The sequence below is a fragment of the Choloepus didactylus genome, chromosome 9 (genome assembly GCF_015220235.1).
Source record: "Choloepus didactylus isolate mChoDid1 chromosome 9, mChoDid1.pri, whole genome shotgun sequence".
Classification (NCBI taxonomy): Eukaryota; Metazoa; Chordata; class Mammalia; order Pilosa; family Megalonychidae; genus Choloepus; species Choloepus didactylus.
In genome coordinates, this window is record NC_051315.1 from 111,693,249 (window position 1) to 111,713,351 (window position 20,103).

A 20,103-nucleotide genomic window follows, 5' to 3' on the forward strand; every position below is an offset into this window, starting at 1 on the left:
TTGGACAGAGAATAAAAACATATATGCAGGGTCCCCTGAGGAGCTGGGGGAAAATGCAGAGGTGTAGGACTTCCTCACCTGGATTGTTGCTGAAGTTCTCATAAACATTGAGTACTGAAAGTTTGATGTGCCAAGCCTTCTCTCACGGGACTTGCCCTTATGAAGCTTGTTACTGCAAGGGAGAGACTGAACCTGCTTGTAATTGTGCCTAAGAGTCTCCTCCTGAGTACCTCTATGTTGCTCAGATGTGGCCCTCTTTCTAGCTAAGCCAACTCAGCTGGTAAACTCACTGCCCTCCCCCCTACTTGGGATCGTAATCCCAAGGGTATAAATCTCCCTGGCAATGTGGGATATGACTCCTGGGGATGAATCTGGACCTGACATCATGGGATTGAGAACATCTTCTTGACCAAAATGGGGACATGAAATGAAACAAAATAAAGTTTCAGTGGCTGAGAGATTCCAAATGGAATCAAGAGGTCACTCTGGTGGGTACTCTTCTGCACTATATAGATAACCCATTTTAGATTTTAATGTATTGGAATAGCTAGAAGTAAATACCTGAAACTATCAAACTGCAACCCAGTAGCCTTGACTGTTGAAGACGATTGTATAACAATGTAGCTTACAAGGGGTGACAGTATGATTATGAAAGCCTTGTGTATCACACTCCGTTTATCCAGTGTATAGATGGATAAGTAGAAAAATGGGGATACAAAACTAGATGAAAAATAGGGTGGGGGTGATTTGGGTGTTCTTTTTTACTTTTATTTTTTACACTTATTTTCACTTTTTCTGGTACAAGGAAAATGTTCAAGAAATGGATTGGGGTGGTGAATGCACAATCATATGATGGTACTGTGAACAATTGACTGTACACTTTGGATGACTGTATGGCATGTGAATATATCTCAATAAAATTGAATTTAAAAAAATTAAATTTGTCAGAATAATGCTAAGTATTAGTTAATGCATTTTGAAACAGTAATATACAATCTTTTGACAAGGATTAATGGAATATATAGATATTACATTACTTCCAAAAAAAGATTTAATTTTGCATGAAATTTGAAATTCATGAAAGTATTTTGTCTTTCTAGTTTGTTTTAATTCTTTAAAGGCATATTGGCTTTATGTATATGTCCACTACTATAGGGTACTGAATGAGGGTGAAGCCAGGAACAAGCTTCACAATCTTCTATAACAGTTATTAAATCAGCGCATTTGAGGGGGTTCCTAATGTTTTTGCCATTTGCCACCCCTTGGCTGCTCGTCTATGGTCACCTTTTATATATATATATATATATATATATATATATATATATATATATATATTTATAAGGCATCTTTCTTTCTTAGCAGGTATGTGACATATTAGGAGGATATGGGCTAAAGCATTTGCTTTTTGGTTACTAGAAGTTTTCCCAATTTAATCAATGACCCAGCAGAGTATTCTCTCGTAACCATAGTTTTATTTACTGGCCAAACAGGGTTGTTAGAGAGACTTTGTGCCCATCTCACAGTTTGCACTTCGCCAATTTTTAAATTCTATTAGTTACTTCTTGATGTCCTTCCAGGGACTTCAGGAGTGGATCTTAATTCTTCTTAGCTAAGACAACTTTAACCTTTGGCTGGGTCCTTTTTACTGACTTCTTAATTTTAAAAATGGACAGGCCAGCACTTCTGTATCATTATTTCTCTTCCCTAATTGCTCTGGAAGCCCTGCCACTGAAGCAGAGGTAAAAGTTCTCATGTCTTTTCTAACTGTAACTTTTCCTTTAACTTGTGGATTTCTCTTTCCTGAGAGTTTGCTATAGCTAGCCATACCGTACGTAACAGCCAGCTGACTGCTGCTGCAGCACATTGGTTATTTTCACTAAATTTTATAATCTTTTGTTCTTGTAAAACATTTTTAATTGAATAATTACTTGAAAATCAGAAGTCCCATTTTTTGGCCACTCCACCCCTTTAGTTAATTTATACTGTGGCCACACAGAGTTGCAATAATGTACTAGCAATTTCTTTTTTAAATGACGCTCTCCAAATTTAGACTAATTATTAAGAATAGTTCCCAAGGGAGATGTAGCCGGCACACTTTGAGAATTTCCCATGGCTGGGCAATACCAACAGAAATCAGGAAGACAGAACATCAGAGGAGGAGCTCCTCAAATACAACTGGTTCCCCACAACTGCAAACTGCACAAACTGTACAAATTCAAAAGGAGAACCATGAATCTGGGTCATGGATAGCAGGGCTCAAACCCACCAAGTCCGCATGCATGACCCCTGGATCAACTCAATTAGTCTTTTTACACAATAGACTAATTGAAACAAAAGGAAGCAAATTAAGCACAACAAATAAAAGATCACACACTTCCCCAGCACAGGGAAAGTTATGGTTGCAAGGTCACCTTCACACAGATGCACCTGGTGTCTGTCCATGGCAGGAACCTCCAGCCAGACCCTCCAGTCCCAGTCCTCCAGGAAAATTTCCTGTCCAGGAGAGCCCCATGGCAGTCGAGACATAGATCAGGGCTGCACTAAAGGCAGCAGGGGTCCCTTCACGATTGCCAAATTGTTACCATTAGAAAATAAGGTCCTAAATAGGCCTGCCTCATCCTGCATCAAATAGAGAAAGAAGTCTTTATGGTTTGGTGCAAAGATGATTTTACTGAAGGTGCATCAACAAGGAACTGGAGGAAAAAAGCTTTCCAAGACCAGTTCAGAGTGAGAACAGTCGTTTGGCCTTTTGTAACCCCAAAGAGACAAAGAAATGGCCAGGATCCAGAAGAAAACAGAAGGGGAAAAAAATGGAAGAGAAAAAGCTGTTTCGGTTAATAGCTCCTGTTACCTTAAAGTCCTCCCCTCATTCAAGCTTGTTTTTCAAGAAGAAGGCGCTGGTTGTCAGACCCTATGGTGATATTCCTTGCATCCTCCTGCAAGCAATGCTAGGAGAGTTCCTGAGAACAGAGAATAAGTTTTTTTGTTGTTGTTGAGATTAGATCAACAGCAAGCTATTTTAACGAGGGCTTTTTATGCTTAGAATAACTCAAGGCTGCTTGAGTGAGATAATTATAATGAACAATTTTTTTTTTAGCTATTGAAAACTATACTGAACATTTTCCAGCTAAAAAATTACATTAAATATTTTTCTACTTATCCAGCTATCAGTTTCCGCTCAAGGGTACACTGAGCAGTGACTGCAGTAAATATCTTTCCAGAGTACAGTACAGCTCTCCTCATTCACATACCAGATGAGAGAAGCAGTATTCAGGACCTAAAGAATGGGGCATGCTATATGGTTTGGATTTCCCAAACACATCCAATAAGACAATGGTGCCACGTTTACAGCAAAAAGTACCCAGCCATGGGCAGCTATGTGGGACATTTGTCCAACCTTTCATGTCTAGATCATCCCCAGGTAGCATCCATTGAAAAATGGGTTAGAATTTTAAAAGAGAAACTGAAAGAGATAACAACCAAGGGTACATCCCATTTAAATAGAATGTTTAATGGTGAGACTGGGGTGGAGGGAGGAGGCACAAACTGGCTGCGAGAGATCCAGACCATAAAATTAACTTCTTAGTCTACCATCTTTCTTCTCATGCCTAACCCTGGGAAATTCTGACTTACAGATTCTTTTGTCCCCTGGCTATGCTTGATGGTGTTCTGGTTTGCTAATGCTGCCATTATGCAAAATACCAGAAAAGGATTGGTTTATAAAGGGGGTTTATTTGGCTACAAATTTACAGTTCTATGGCCATTAAAGTATCCAAACTAAGGCATCAACTAGAGGATACCTTCAGTGAAGAAAGGTCTGTGGTGTCCAGAACACCTGTCAGCTGGGAAGGCACATGGCTGGCATCTGCTGGTCCTAGGTTGTGTTTAAGCTCCTCTCTCAGCTCCTGTGCATCCTTAGCTTAGCATCTCCAAATGTCCTTCTGTCTACACCTCCAAGCATCTCTGAGCATCTCTGTCAGCAATGAAGCATCTCTCCGAAAGTCTCTCTCTGCTGCTCTGAGCTCCTTCTTTTTGTGATCTTTCTTATAGGACTCCAGTTATTTAATTAAGGACCCACAATGGATGGGTGGGGTCCATATCTCCATGCAAGTAGTTTAATCAAAGGTCTCACCCACAGTTGATTGAGTCACATCTCCATGGAAAAACTCAATCAAAAGATTAATGTCTGCCCTCACAAGATTGCATTAAAGAACATGGTTTTTGGAGAACATAATATATCCAAACTGGCATAGATTGACTTCCAGTGGGCCATCATGGAGTTGAAGATAATGATCATGAATATGAGGGGACAACCCCTAAACTGGTCTTTGCATGGCTCACACATCTGGGGGTGGGAGATGTTCTAGGATGGTACAAAGTGTATAAGGAAGAAACTTACCAAGCCACTGAGAGATGATGCAGGACATGTGAGTGGGTGAAATGGGTGGATTGGAGAAAAGAGCAAAAGGACTGCTGAAGGGACTGCTCATGCTGAACACGTGGCTGTGGAAGGAGCAGAGCAACTCCTGCCTGTGTGATGTCAGGGGTCAACCCTGGGAGATCAGGGCAGGAGGGTAGGGCCATTAATCCCTCTCAGCTCTTGTCCACAGGGCATCTGGTCAACTCAACCTACAATGCTGACGCCAGTCTCGACTTGACCTATGGACAATGAAGATGTCAATCAGAGAACTCTCAGGAACCTCCCAACAGCCACAGAGAATAAGAAAGGGTCAGCCTCCACTATAGATGACAGAACATAAATAACTTCCCAGACCCTCATGGTGTCTTTAGCCTCATCCTGTTATTTTTGGCCTCTTTTGAAAGTTTTTTCACAGATTGTTCTAAAATCTTGAGCACAGGTGGTAACAGACAATCAGATGGGACTTCTTGTGGGCTGGCCAAGGCAGGGCCTGGGTAGTTGGTGTGCCTGGATTCAGGACATTTTTCACTGGCTTGGTGATGGAAAACCTGGCTGTGGTCTCTCCTCCCACTGGGCTTCACAGTCACAGTCAAGGTCACTCCCCTCTGATATTACCTGAGATGACGGGACAGATTTGGTTCAATTAATTAGAGTCTGTGGCCTGTGCTCCTGAGAATTCCTACTTGGATATGTGCAAGGTTGGGGGTGGGACTTCTGGGAAGATGGTGGTGTAATGACAGGCAGAACTCACTCCTCCACCAAAAACCAATGAGAGAACCGGCAGAAACTGTCCACTGTGACTATGGTGACCAGAGAAGGACCACTGCAACATATAAGGAAGAGCTGGATGAAAAAGAAAAGAAACTATGACTGAGAAATAGGGGTGATGAACTCAAACGCAATCACCCCTGCAGCTGGCCGCTGTGCACAAGCTGGACCAGGCTGCTGACAAGCAGCGTACTCCTACCTCAATTGCCAGCTGCTGAAGTTAACTGTCTCAGTCCCACAGCAGTCTTTCCACAGGGGGGCCGGGAGCCAGAAGATCTATTATATCCACATACAGAGACTCTGCTGTGGTTCCCAGTGTCTACCACCCAGTCCCATGGCCAGCCATTTTGGTCCAGATTTGAGGGAGATGGGGAGGCTCTTCCCTTAGGAGGAGAGGGGGACACAGAGAACTACTGATCTGATGGTTGGCTGGCAAGAGTGACCCTCTAGGTCCCAACGTCTTGATCCTTTCTGCACAGGGGACCGGGGTGCTCACAGCTCGGCTACTTTCGTGAATGAAGAGACGAGGGTGAAGGAGGGAGCTCCACTGTGATGCTAGGCACCCTTCCCCCACCCCCAAGACTGGGGCCAGCCTGGGTCTTGTTGGCTGGCAAAATGCAGCACACTCTAGGGCCAACTGCTGACCAGTAAGTTGACCCTCTCAGTTCTCCAGCCTGGAGTCTTTGCCATGGTGCACAGTGCCCATCTCCCACCCCAGGGCTTCTGGGATGCCTGAAACTCAGAGAGACAGGGAGCCCCTAGTATTCATGGAACGCTCTCCAGGATAAATCCTCTGCTGGGGCACAAAAAATGTCTTAATAAATTTAAAAAGATTGAATTTATTCAAAGCACATTCTCTGACATAATGGAATGCAACTAAAAATCAATTACCACCAAAGAACCAGATCTTTCACAAATACATGGAGGTTAAACAACACACTACTAAACAATCAGTGGGTCAAAGAAGAAATTGCAAGAGAAATCAGTAAGTATCTAGAGATGAATGGAAACAAGAACACAACACATCAAAACCTATGGGATGCAGCGAAGGCAGTGCTGAGAGGGAAATTTATAGCTCTAAATGCATACATTAAAAAGGAAGAAAGAGCTAAAACCAAAGACTTAACTGAACAACTGAAGAGACTGGAGAATGATCAGCAAACTAACCCTAAAGCAAGTAGAAGAAAAGAAATAACAAAGATTAAAGCAGAAATAAATGATCTGGAGAAAAGAAAAACGATAGAGATAGTAAATAAAACCAAAAGTTGGTTCTTTGAGAAGATCAACAAGATTGACAAACCCTTAGCTAGACGGACAATGTCAAAAATAGAGAAGATCCAAGTAAACAAAATCAGAAATGAGAGTGGGGTCATTACCATGGATGCTGAAGAAATTTTAAAAATCATAAGAGGATACTATGAAAAACTGTATGCCAACAAACTAGGCAACTTAGAAGAAATGGAAAAATGCCTGGAAACACATGAACAGCATAGACTGACCCTAGAAGAAATAGAAGACCCCAATAAACCAATCATGAGTGAAGAGATCCAATCAGTCATCAAAAATCTTCCTACAAATAAAAGCCAAGGGCCAGATGGAGTCACAGGGGAATTCTACCAAACTTTCCTAAAAGAACTGACACCACTCCTGCTCAAACTGTCTCAAAAAGTTGAAGAAAAAGGAACACTACCTAACTCATTTTATGAAGCTAACATTACCCTAATACCAAAACCAGATAATGATTCTACAAGAAAGGAAAATTACAGGCCAATCTCCCTAATGACTATAGATGCAAAAATTCTCAACAAAATGCCTGCAAATTGAATCCAAGGGTACATTAAAAGAATTATACACTATAACCAAGTGGGGTTCATTCCAGGCATAAGAAAATCAATTAATGTAATACAACACATTAATAAATCAAGAAAGAAAAATCAAATGATCACCTCAATAGATGCTGAAAAAGCATTCAACTAAATTCAGCATCCCTTTTTGATAAAAACACTTCAAAAGGTAGGAATTGAAGGAAACTTCCTCAATATGATATGGGCATATATGAAAAACCTGAAGCCATCATAGTACTCAATGGTAAGAAACTGAAAGTCTTCCCCCTAAGATCAGGAACTAGACAAGGATGCCCACTGTCACCGCTATTATTCAACATTGTGTTACAAGTTCTAGCCAGAGTAATTCAGCAAGACAAAGAAGTAAAAGGCATCCAAATTGGAAAGGAATAAGGAAAACTGTCATTATTTGCAGATGATATGATCTTATATTTGGACTGAGAAATCAATGACAAAGCTACTTGAGCTAATAAACAAATCAGCAGAGTGGCGGGACACAAGATCAGTGTGCAAAAGTGAAAAATTTTCCTACACACTAGTAATGACCTAACTGAAGAGGCACTCAAGAAAAAAAAATTCCATTCACAAAAGTAACTGTGCCAGTTTGAATGTATTATGTCCCCCCAAATGCCATTATCTTTCATGTAATCTTGTGTGGGCAGATGTATCAGTTTTGATTAGATTGTGATTCTCTGAGTGTTTCCATGGAGATGTGCCCCATCCAACTGTGGGTGATGATTCTAATTGGATAATTTCCATGGAGTCGTGGTCCCAACCATTCAGGGTGGGCCTTGATCAGTGGAGCCATATAAATGAGCTGATAAACAGAAGGAACGCAGTGCAGCTGTGGGTGACACTTTGAAGAGGAGCTACAGCCAAGAAGGACACTTTGAAGAAAGCACAGGAGCTGCAGATGAGAGACAGTTTGAAGACGGCCATTGAAAGCAGACTCTTGCTCTGGAGAAGCTTAGAGAGGACAAATACCCCAAGTGCAACTAAGAGTGATGTTTTTGAGGAACTGCAGCCTAGAGAGAAACATCCTGGGAGAAAGCCATTTTGAAACCAGAACTTTGGAGCAGATGCCAGCCACATGCCTTCCCAGCTAACAGAGGTTTTTTGGACACCATTGGCCATCCTCCAGTGAAGGTACCCCATTGCTGATGTGTTACCTTGGACACTTTATGGCCTTAAGACTGTAACTGTGTAACCAAATAAACCCCCTTTTATAAAAGCCAATCCATCTCTGGTGTTTTGCATTCCGGCAGCATTAGCAACCTAGAACAGTAACTAAAAAAAAAAATCAAGTACCTAGGAATCAACTTAACATGGATGTAAAAGACCTCTACATAGAAAATTAGATAACTTTACTAAAAGAAATCAAGGAGGACCTAAAGAGGTAGAAAGATATTCTGTGTTCATGGATAGGAAGGCTAAACATCATCAAGATGTCAATTCTACCCAAACTGATCTACAGATTCAATGCAATTCCAATCAAAATTCCAAAACCTGCTTTGCAGTCTTGGAAAATCTAGTTATGAAATTTATTTGGAAGGGAAAGGGGCCTTGAATTGCCAAATTCATCTTCACTAGCTATCAGGAAAATTCAAATGAAAACCACAATGAAATATCATGTCACACCAATAAGAATGGCTGCCATTAAACATGCCAGATACTACAAATGCTGGAAAGGATGTGGATAAATTAGAAATTGGAAATTGCTGTTGGGAATGTATAATGGTACAACCACTGTGAAAGACAGTTTGGTGGTTCCTCAGAAAACTAGATATCAGTTTACCCTATGATCCGGCAGTTCCACTTCTCAGTATATACCCTGAAGATCGGAAAGCAGTGACGCGAACAGACATTTGCACACCAATGTTCACAGTGGCATTGTTCACAACTGCCAAAAGATGGAAACAATCCAAGTGTCCTTCAATAGATGAGTGGATAAACAAAATGTAGTATATACACATGACGGAATACTATGCAGCAGTAAGAAGGAACAACGTCCTGAAACATATGAAAACATGGAAGAAACTTGAAGACATAGTGCTGAGTGAAATAAGTCAGACACTAAAGGAGAGATATTGTATGTTATCACTAATATGAATTCCCTGAACAATGTAAAATCTGTGTCTTATAATGTAAAACATAGGGGATGTAGACATAGACAGAAGCTTGTGAAGGGGGAATGATTGCCTAATATGTACAGATGTTAATGAGGGTGAACTTAAAGATATGGAAAATGACAGGGGTGAAGATAGTTCATTAATGGGATTATAAGCATCAGTGCCACATTGAAAGTGAACATGTTTGAAAGGAGTTGTTTAAAAGCATTTTTTCCCACAGATTAGCACTACAAATATAAATAAGTGCTTGCATGATCTACTTCTAAGGTATGACACTGGTGCAAAGAGTTAACAACAGAATGGCATATGGGAAAAACTACCTATTACGTATTATATTCTATATGTAATGGGAATACTTTACTAGTACCACGCTAACACTAGGGATAAATAAATAGGGGCTTATAAGAGCTTTGGGCTGTTTGGTGTTATGATAATTGTTTAAAATTGAGATTGATGATGATTGTACAACTAAGTAAAGATAGTGAGACATTGATTTTTTTTTGGACAGAATATATGCTATGTGAAATTAGGAACCTGCTACATAATAAGTCAAGCCCTTAATCTTGAGGCTTGCTCTTGTGAAACTTACGTCTGTAAAAGGGAGGCTAAGGCAACCTATAATTATGCCTAAGAGGCACCTCCAGAGAACCTCTTTTGCTGCTCAGGTGTGGCCTTTCTCTCTCTAAGCCCAACCCTGCAGAGAAATTCATTATTCTCCCCACTACGTGAGACATGACTCCCAGGAGAGTGAGTCTCCCTGGCGATGTGGGACAGGACTCACAGGAATGAGCCTGGCCCTGGCATCAAGGGATTGAGAATGCCTTCTTGACCCAAAGGGGTGGAAGGAAGGCAACAAAATAAGGTTTCATCTCCTCCCCAACAGGGACATGACTCCCAGGGGAATGAATCTCCCTGGCAATGTGGGACCTGATTCCCAGGAACGAGCCTGGCCCTGGCAGTGAGGGACTGAAAATGCCTACTTGACCAAAAGATGGAAACAAGAAAGGTAACAAGCTGAGGTCATAGTGGCTGAGAGATCTCAAATAGAGTCAAGAGGCTACCCTGGAAGTTTCTCTTACGCAAGCTCCAGCTAGACATCCCAAATGGCCACAGTACACCTTGCCCTTACCAAAAGTAGTCCCCAAATACCTAGGTCCCTACCTGAGATTCTATGAAAGATTCACTAAGTTTTATCTCTCAGAAACTTAAATCCACCAGAATGTTCCTATGTCAGACAAGTCCTAAAACCCAGAGGCAGCAATTGGATGCAGCCCCCTTCCCCATATTGTCAACATACCCTCTCAGTATGAACAAGTTAGGGTGCTCACTGCCTACACACCCCTGAAAATGGAGAAAGAGATTAAGCGAGAGGAAGGGGTAGTAACAAACAAGATAAGATTTAATAAAGGTCTATGAATACTGAAACTTTATATAAATACATATATATTTTTGGAAGTTGGGGTGTTGGAATACTGAATCTTTATATAAAGATTACATGTAAAAATTTACCCTGTGGTAGGTTGCCTTATGCACATCAAAGAGAATCATATTCTTCATCTTGATCCATTCTTGTGGGTGTAAACCCATTGTAGACAGATAGGATCTTTTGAAGCTGTTACTTTTGGTTTAGGTGTGGCCCAACTTAATGAAGTTGGGCCTTAATCCTATTGTAGGAGGCTTTATGAAGAGAGGGCCACGTGCAGAATCACAAGCTGGAAACCAGAACCTGGAAGAAAATGGCCAAGCAATGTGAAAGAAAAGCCAAGCAACCAGACCCACAATGCCACATCTTTGGGAAGAAAGCATCGCTTTGCTGATGCCTCGATTCTGGACTTCTCCCAGCCTCAGAACCATGAGCCAATAAATTCCTGTTGTTTAAGCCAACCAGTTTTTTTTTTTTTTTTAAGTTTTATTCTGTTACCACATATACAATCTAACATTTCCCCTTTTAATCATGTTCAGATATATATTTCAGTGCTGTTAATTGCATTCACAATGTTATGCTACCATCACCACCATCCATTACCAAAACATTTCATCACTCCAAATAGGAATCCTGTACATTTTAAGCCTCAACTTCCCCTTTCCTATCTCCACCCCATCCCATGGTAACATATATTCTAGATTCTAACTCTATGAGTTTGCCTATTCTAATTGTTTCAAAACAATGAGATCATACATATTTGTCCTTTTGTATCTAGCTTATTTCACTCAACATGATGTCTTCAAGGTTCATCCATGTTGTTTCATGTATAAGGACTTTATTCCTTTTTATGGCTGAATAATATTCCATTGTATGTATATAGCACATTTTGTTTGTCCATTCATTGGTTGGTGGACACTTCGGTTGCTTCCATCTTTTGATTAGGCCAACCAATTTTGTGGTGTTTGTGATCAAACCTGGGAAATGAAGACAGTCCCTGCTATGGAACATTTTAAGTCATTCTAATCTTTCCCAATCATAAACAATGCTTCCTTGAATATTCTTGAATATTTCTTTCACATAACAGCTTGTCTGTAGGATAAATTCTGGCAGTGCAGTTGCTGAGTGGTAATTTTTGGCCTTGCTATATAATGCAATTTAAAGGTAGTGTACACAGTTCTGCCACAGCCTTGCCCCAAACCCTGTAAATGCCTGCCATACTTGATTGGAAAACACTCACACCCAGTCATGGTAAGGAGAAAATAATCTCTGGAAGGCTTGATGGGAAGTGCTGGGAAAATACCAACTAATCCATAATATTAACCAAACTGAAAAAGAATGTGTTAACAGAATGGGGGTGATCTTTGCAAAATCCAGAAGAGAGGAGTCAAACACCAAGACTTTGGCAGATTTATCTCTCACTATCCAAGGGACAGAGCTACTTAATCTAATGGATAGAAACTAGAGAAGCACATTCAACCAGGTCTCCCCAAAGCCTAGACGACATTTCTTTCCATGGGATTCTACTGCTTTAGTTCCGGGTCCTTGCACACCAAGCTGTTCACCTATGTAGTTATAATTTCTCTCTCCAAGTACCTGAAACCTAGGATGAGGGTGTGGTGGATTAAATTAACCAAAATTCTTAGAGATCTCCCTCAATAAGAAATGGGGACTCTATATCTTCAGCTCTAGAATCTGGGGGGCTCTCTGACTGCTCTGACCAGTAGAGTGCAGAGGAAATGATGCTGTGCCAGTGTTAGGGCCTAGGGAGGCCTTAAGAAAGTAGCAACCTCCACGTTCCGTCTCTTGGAATATTCACTCTGGGAGAAGCCAGCACCATGTGAGAAAAATGAGTATCTTGAGACTGCCATGATGTGAGGAAGCCCAAGCTAGCCATGTGAAGGGATCAGATGTCCAGCTGTTCCAACTAAACCAGCCCAGGCACCACACATGCAACGAAGAAGCCATCCTTTCAGCATTCCAGCCTCAGCAGCTGTGACATGGAGAAAACTGAGAAAGCCAGCCAAAAGCCAGAGCTGAGGGTCTAGACATAGGGTCCCATTGGAGCCATCCCCACCATCTTCAGCCATTTGAGCCATGCCAGCTGAAGTTCAAGTCTATCACAGAGCAGAGTTAAGCCATGTCTGCTACACTCTGCCCAAATTCCTCACCCACAAAATCATGAACATGACAAAATGTGTGTTGTTTTAAGACAGTATGTGGTGGGGTAATTTGGTATGCAGCAATAGATACCTGGCACAGAGGGCTCCTGTGTGAAGGAGTGGAAGCATCCCCAGGGGATGTGAACTCCTCAGTAAATAAACACTTGGGCATTACAGTCCAAACCATGTTCCTGTGAGTCGGGACTCTGCGTGTCAATTCCTAGGAGTCTGCCCATGCTGAATGTGTTCACATAATTTCATTTCTGAACCTGAGATGCTAAGAACTGAAGGGTCATGCTTGAGCCTTCTGCCTACCTCTCTCACTGATGTCACTTCTTCATTCTATCTAATGTCAAAATCCCAGATCAAGGACTTGGGAAAGAGTCTCACAAAGATTTTTTTTTCAATGTAATTTTACTGAGTCATATTCACACACCATACAATCCATCCAAAGTATACAATCAATGGTTCACCATATCATCACACATTTTTGTGACTATTTTTAAAACATTTGCATTACTCCAGAAAAAAAAAATACAAATAAAAGAAGACCCCAAACATCCCATACCCCTCATCCCTCCCTCTTATTGATCACTAGTGTTTCACTCTACCCAATTTTTAAAACTTCAGTTTTATTGAGATATAGTCACATATCCTACAATTATCCATGGTGTACAATCAATTGTTCACAATACCATCAATTTTTGAACATTTTCATTACTCCAAAAAATAATAAATTAAATAAAAAATAATAAAAATACAAGTAAAGAGGAACACCCAAAATATCCCACCCTTCATCCCCCCATTATTCATTTATTAATTGTTCCCATTTTTTACTCATCTGCTCATACACTGGGTAAAGGGATTGTGATCTACAAGGTTTTCACAATTGCACAGTCACGCTGTGTAAGGTACATAGTTATACAATCATCTTCAAAAATCAAGGATACTGGGTTGCAGTTTGGCAGATAATCCAATACACTAAAAACTAAAAAGGGATATCCATGTAATGCATAAGGATAAGTTCCAGAATGACCTCTTGACTCCATTTGAAATCTCTCAGCCACTGAAACTTTGTTTCATTTTTCTTCCCCCTTTTGGTCAAGAAGTCTTTCTTAATCCCGCAGGCCCAGGTTCATCCCCAGGAGTCATGTCCCATGTTGCCAGGGAGATTTACACCCCTGCGAGTCATGTTCCATGTAGGGGGGGAAGACAGTGAGTTTACCAGCTGAGTTGGCTTAGAGAGAGAGGCTGCATCTGAGCAACAAAAGAGGTTCTCTGGCAGTAACTCTTAGGCACAATTATAAGTAGGCTTAGATTCTCCTTTGCAGTAACAAGCTTCAAAAGGCAACCCCCAAGATCAAGGGCCCAGCCTTCTAAATTGTCTACTCAATTTTAAGACTTACAATAGAGGTAGTTAACTAAGACAGTGTAGTATTGTCAGATATAGATACATAGATCAGTGGAACAGAACAAAACATCCAGAAGTAGATCCATACAAACACGGGCAACTGAATTTTTTTTTTTTTTGCTATGTAGTTATACAGTCATTGTCAAGGATCACAGCTACTGTTTTACAGTTCAACTCAACTTCAGGTATTTCCTTCTGGCTATTCTAAAACAATAGTCACTAAAAAGAAATATCTATATGATGAGTCAGTATTTGCAGTCATTTGTTAAATCCAAATTTCTCAATTACATCTTTTCCCTTTCATTTGATCTTTCTCTCAGTCTTCAGGGATATCTGGGCAATGACCATTTTAACTTCTTCATGCTAGAAAGGGGTGTTGACCTAAAGGGGTAGAGGCATGAAACTGGTTGATGTTCTTGGAGAGATTGGTACCTCTGGGTTTCAGGGCTTATCTGGGATAGGATCCTTCTGGAGGCCTTAAGTTTCTGAAAAAAATAAGCTTACTAAGAAAAACTTTTATAGAGACTTAAATAGAGCCCAGTGCATTCCTAGGATTTTCAGGAATACTGTTGGTTGGGGCTTGGCATACTGTGGTAGTTTGCAGTATCTGGCTAAAGCTTGCAAAAGAGTAACTTCCAGAATGACCTCTTGACTCTTTTTGAAATCTCTTAGCCACCAAAACTTTATTTTGTTCTGTTTCTTTTCTCCCTTTTGGTCCAGAAGGTATTTTCAATCCCACAATGCCAAGGCCAGGCTCACCCCAGGAGTCATGTCCTATGTTGCCATGGAGACTTACACCCCTGGGAGTAATGCTCCACATAGTGGGACAAGTAGTGAGTTTATTTGCAGAGTTGGCTTAAAGAGAGAGGCCACATCTGAGCAACAAAAGAGACTCTCTGGAGGTGACTCTTAGGCATAATTACATGCAGGCCTAGCTTTGCCATTGCAGAAATAATTTTCATAAGGGCAAGCCTCAAAATTGGCTTAATCAATTTTGAGTCCTTAGGCCTGAGAGAATATCAGGAATCCCCCAGGTGGGGAAGCTTAATAGTTCCACATTTTCCCCCAGTTCCTCAAGTAGATTTTGCAAATAATTTTTTATTTTCTGCCCAGAATACTTGGGAATGTATCCAGATATTACATGAATTTGTACAGAATTATAGGATCTCATTCTCTAATCTAGGTTCCATGTATTTGGGTTGTTTAAATAAACTGACCAGGTAGGGTAAATTAGATAGTATGCTACAGAAAACTTAACTTTTGGACCAAATAAACATCTCTCCCTTTGGTCTCATACAGAAGTTCAAGTTTTAAAATACAGACAATATCATCTTTTACCCTGTATTCTGATTTACCTTATTCCTAACCAGGTCCATTTCATTCATATCTCTAATTGGAGTCTGATCTCTTATTCAGCTTCTTTCATAGTCATGGATGGAGCAATGCTGACTTGCAGAGCTGCAGAATTCTAATTCTGAGTCTCAGGTGTCACACAGATACCTAATGTTCCAGGGAACTACCAGGTTTTACACAAAGAGTATGACATCTCAAAATTTAGAGATAACAGTTAAAACTCAGGAATAGATGTGACTGCTGTAAGAACTTACAATCTAGGAACCTTTACAATGAGACTTATTTGAACATTCTGTACTCCTTAATCATTGATTGTCCATTCTCTGCCCACTTTCTATCCCCTAATAACCTGTGCACTTGAATTCAATTCTCAGTGTTTGCTTATTATAGTTAGTTTATATTAGTGAGACCATACATTATTTGTCCTTTTGTTTCTCATTTATTTCACTCAACCTAATGCCCTCAAGGTTCATTCACCTAGTTGCATGCCACATGACTTCATTCCTTCCTGCTGCTGCTCAATGTTCTGTTGTATGTATATGTTATGATTTGCCACTCCGTTCATCAGTCTATGTACCCTTAGTCCACCTGCATCTATTGAAAATCTTGAAAATGCTGCCATAAACACCAGTGTGCAATGCCTATTCGTGTCCCTACTTTCAGTTCTTACACATCTTTGCCTAATAACAGGGTTGCAGGATCATGTGGCAACCCCGTACATAGCCTCCTATGGACCACCACACTGCCCTCCAGAAAGGCTGCATCAATTCACTTCCCCACCAAGAGTGAATATATGTCTCTTTCTCTTTATCTTTTCTCCAGCACTTGTATCCCTCTGTTTATTTTTCAAATAGTTTTATTCACACACCATACAATCCATCCTAAGTGTACAGCAGTGGTTCCCAGTAAAATCACGTAGTTATGCATTCACCACCACAATCTATATGAGAACATTTCCGTTTCTTCCACAAAGAAAGAAGAAGAGAAAAGAGAAAAAAAGAGAAACAATAACACCAAGAACCCTATATCCCTCCCTTAAATCCCCCTCTTACTGACATTTAGCTTTGGTAAATTACCTTCACAAAGAAGTTTACAACCAGATGTGTCCTCTGCTTAGGACCACTCACAGCCTTTTGGCTGGTACATGGCAGTTACTCAGTTATGAAACCTGACTCAGAATCTTCCCTGACTCAGAATGTTCCCTGTTCTCAGGACCTTGCCTGGTCCAAGAGGGGCAGAGGTGGAGAAGACCCAGGCCCAGACCTCAGCTGCTTCACAGGCCAGTCTCTGAGTAATAAATGTATGATGATGACAAACACGAACACCAAAAGGAGAAAGAGGGGCACAGGGCATTGGTGGGCACAGGAGGAGTCTCCACCCCAGGTAGCCCACAATAAGAGCTACAGAATAGGTGTCTTATCTCATTCTCAGGGCAGACAGCTATAAAAGATAAAAATTTAATATAAATCTACATGTAAATTTCATATATGTTCACATTCATTTCTGTACCACTTGACATTATTTTAGTTAGAAAAGAGAACAGAACTGGCATTTATGGAGTAGCATGATGTTTACATGTCCCAATTCCCAACCCCCCCCCCCCTTTAAGTCCTACAATGCTTCCATAAGCTGATGTTTTTGGTTTTTAGTTTTTTGTGTGTGGTGTGTGTGTGTGTGTGTGTGTGTGTGTGTGTGTGTGATAATACAGTTTTTGACAGCTGAGGATCCAGGGGATACTGCAGTCAATGCCCTCACATCCACTCCTCTCCTCCCCTTGTGCGGTTGCCACGTGGTTTGGTGGGAGAGACTCCAGCCCCAGCCTTAGGCGTGAGCCTCCAGGGGTCTAAGCTCCTGAGAGTTTGCCTCTTCCCCCAGCCACTATGATTGTTTCAGGGATGGGCAATTAATCCTGGCCAAGCTAGTCAGTCATGGCTATCCCCATGACCACAGAGAATGGGCTGAAGAGAGAATCATGACTCAAGATGACCCAATCACAGTGAAGCTCAAGACTCCTGCTAGAACTTGGGGAAAGAGGGGTAGGCAAGTGGAGTCTCAGTGGAGCTGTGGAGCTGCTGGCAGCAGCCTCAGCCCCTCCAAGGACATCAGCTCAAAGACAAATAGATGGGGCAAGACAGTGGAGTCAAGAGAAAGGCAGAAAAGCAAACACATAGCCCTCATGAGATCAATGAATCTGTAAATCAAACTACACCCAACCAATGGACTTTTCATTTATGAGCCAATAAATATGCTTTATTATTTAAACCAATTTGAGCGGAAGCCAAATGAATCCTAACTGATACTACGTAGTCATGTGCACCACCAGCGAATCTGAGCTCCCAGCAAGTGCAGAAGGGTTACTGTGCTCCCTCAGGGAACTAGGACCAGGGATCCCCACTGGGAGTGTGTACCAGCTTCTTGCCTTGTGGGTAAGGGAAAGGGGGAAGGGCTAACAGGGCACTTTTAAGTAGCCTTTTTCTTGATTTTGTGCTTGCCCTGTTACTGCAGTCCTTTAAATGTTTTCTGGAGCTTTGAGAAAGATGTTTCTGCCAGTTCTTACTCCTTGTTCAAAGCTTCTGTGGGGGCATAGGGTCCAGAAGCTTCACAAGCCACCATCATGATGGGGTGGGAACCAGCTCCTCATTTTTGACAACTGCCCTGCCCAGCAGTATGGCCAGTCCATGCCTCCCTACCCAAGCCCAAGGCCTGCCTGCCCCTTTTGCCAGACACTGATGACTGGAAATCTCTATGGATGGTGCACACCCCCTCACCCCCAACTCGTGGATGAGCTTGTCTTCACAGGGCACTCAAATTATCTAAAAAAAAAAAAAAAATGCTGTTGATTCATTTACTCTTTGCCCTCCATCTTCTCTAGGGCACACATAACCCCAGGAGAGCAGAGGCTCATCTCCCAGAATCCCAACATTGGGCATGGTGCCTGGGGCATAGTAGGAGCACGTGTTTTTCAATAGTCATTAAGAACAGAGATCCCTCGTGAATCCCTCCAGTTCATTTTCTAAAACCTCTCCAGCTTATCCCACCTTTACTCACTGTGGGTTCTCCAGGCTCAGTTGACAGTGGGTTATCCATCCATCCCTGCCTCATCTCAGGATTCACTAGATAAACTCTTTTTACTGGAAATCTATTTAATAACACAAAAGCAAGTTTTCCTTAACATCCAAGGTTTTGCTTTCACTGCCTGAGAAGTGACATCTTTTCCCGCTAAGGGGAAATTGACCTTGCAAGTTCCTAAAAATCTCTGCAATCCTCCTGAAGGTGCTTCCTTTGAAGAAGTCTGTGGTAGCCCATATGACCACAGAATTAACTAGTGATGTAACATCTGGCAGCTCTGCACTGGCATCTGCCATTCCTGAAGGGGGACAGCTCCCTCCTCTCTCAACTTTGTCCTCTTTCGGTCTAGCCTCCAAATCTCCTCCTTTCCGGTGCTTTCCTGATTCATGCTTTGATAGGCCTATTCATTTCAACTCAAAGGGTTTTGTTTGCACTCTGCACTCCTCCCTACAGATTTCCAATTTATGGCTACATGACCCCGTTGGTCCCGAGCTAAGTTCCCAGGTCCTTCACTTTTGGTCCAACATTTCCTCCATCCCCAACTTCTCTGTCACCGAGCTCACTCCCATCCCAGGGTCACCAAGCCCTCACCCGGGTACCTGGAGCTGGTGCAGCTGCAGCGCATAGCCTTGCACGAACAGCTGGAAAAGGAAGCGCAGCTGCCCGGGCCCTGGAAGCTCCTCCGGGCTTCGCAGCCGCCGGTCGCCAGGCCCGGCTCCGGGAGCGCTGGCTGCCTCGGCCGCGGGGAGCGCAGCGGGCAGCGCGGCCTTGGTCCTTGCCCCCGGAGGGCGGAGGCCACGACCCGCCACCCGCGTCCCCAGCAGCGCCCAGCGCAGCCTCGTGCAGCCCAGCGCAGCCATGGACGGTGCTCGGCCGGCCGCGCCTCTGGATCCCGAGTGCGCAGCGCCTGGACCAGCCCCGGAGTTAGGCGAGAGGGCGGGGTCAAAGCCAGGGGCTGCCCGGGGCGGGCGGGAGAAGGCGGGCCGGGCCCCTTCCCGCTATCTCTGCTCCGCGATCCTCGCTGCCTCCAAATCAGGACTAGGGAACACACGGAACCCCCCTTCGCCAGCTGGAAGCGCCGCGGTCCGGGAAAGGGGTGGCCACCCCAATAGCAGCAGACGGACGGGGTGACTTTGGAGACCCTCCGCGCTCTGAGCAGGGCTTCCTCTGCGCGGACGCTCCACCCAGCGCTTCCGCTAACTCTCGGCTTGGTCCAAGCTCCAGGCGGGAGCGCAGCGAAGTCTAGGGAAGTTAAGGGCCTTCCAAGGCCGGGAGAACCCACCCAGACAAAAGGGCGGCCGCCAGGGGGTTCTCCACCGCAGAGCAGCATCGCCCCAGTGTTGGGATGCTGAAGGTAAATTGGCCGCCCTAAGCTCCGCCCGGATTGATTAAGGTGTCTCAGTCAGAAGCAAGGGAGAGAAATCTGGCAAGCAGAAAGGCCAAGGTCTTCTGATCCCTGAATTGTGGAACCAGACAAACAAAATACTTAAGCATTACGGTTTTAAAGATACAATCCTCCCCACC

At 42.7% G+C, this 20,103-nt stretch overlaps 1 protein-coding gene across 9 annotated transcripts in view; it reads right to left on the reverse strand.

Annotated features, from left to right (window-relative positions):
- The window catches only part of LOC119544153 (sterol 26-hydroxylase, mitochondrial-like), an 87,983-nt gene extending 68,268 nt beyond the window's left edge, over window positions 1–19,715 (reverse strand). For 5 of the 9 annotated variants that reach the window (XM_037849327.1, XM_037849326.1, XM_037849328.1 and 2 more), the window contains exon 1: window positions 19,179–19,715. In XM_037849327.1, the coding sequence (XP_037705255.1) occupies window positions 19,179–19,439 (261 nt within the window). In that variant the 5' untranslated portion in view covers window positions 19,440–19,715. Of the gene's footprint in view, window positions 1–2,942; window positions 2,961–10,626; window positions 10,888–18,598; window positions 18,650–19,178 lie in introns of those variants that run through there. The other 4 variants (XR_005218776.1, XR_005218777.1, XM_037849332.1 and 1 more) reach the window with 4 other exon arrangements.
- Window positions 19,716–20,103: the final 388 nt, after the last annotated feature.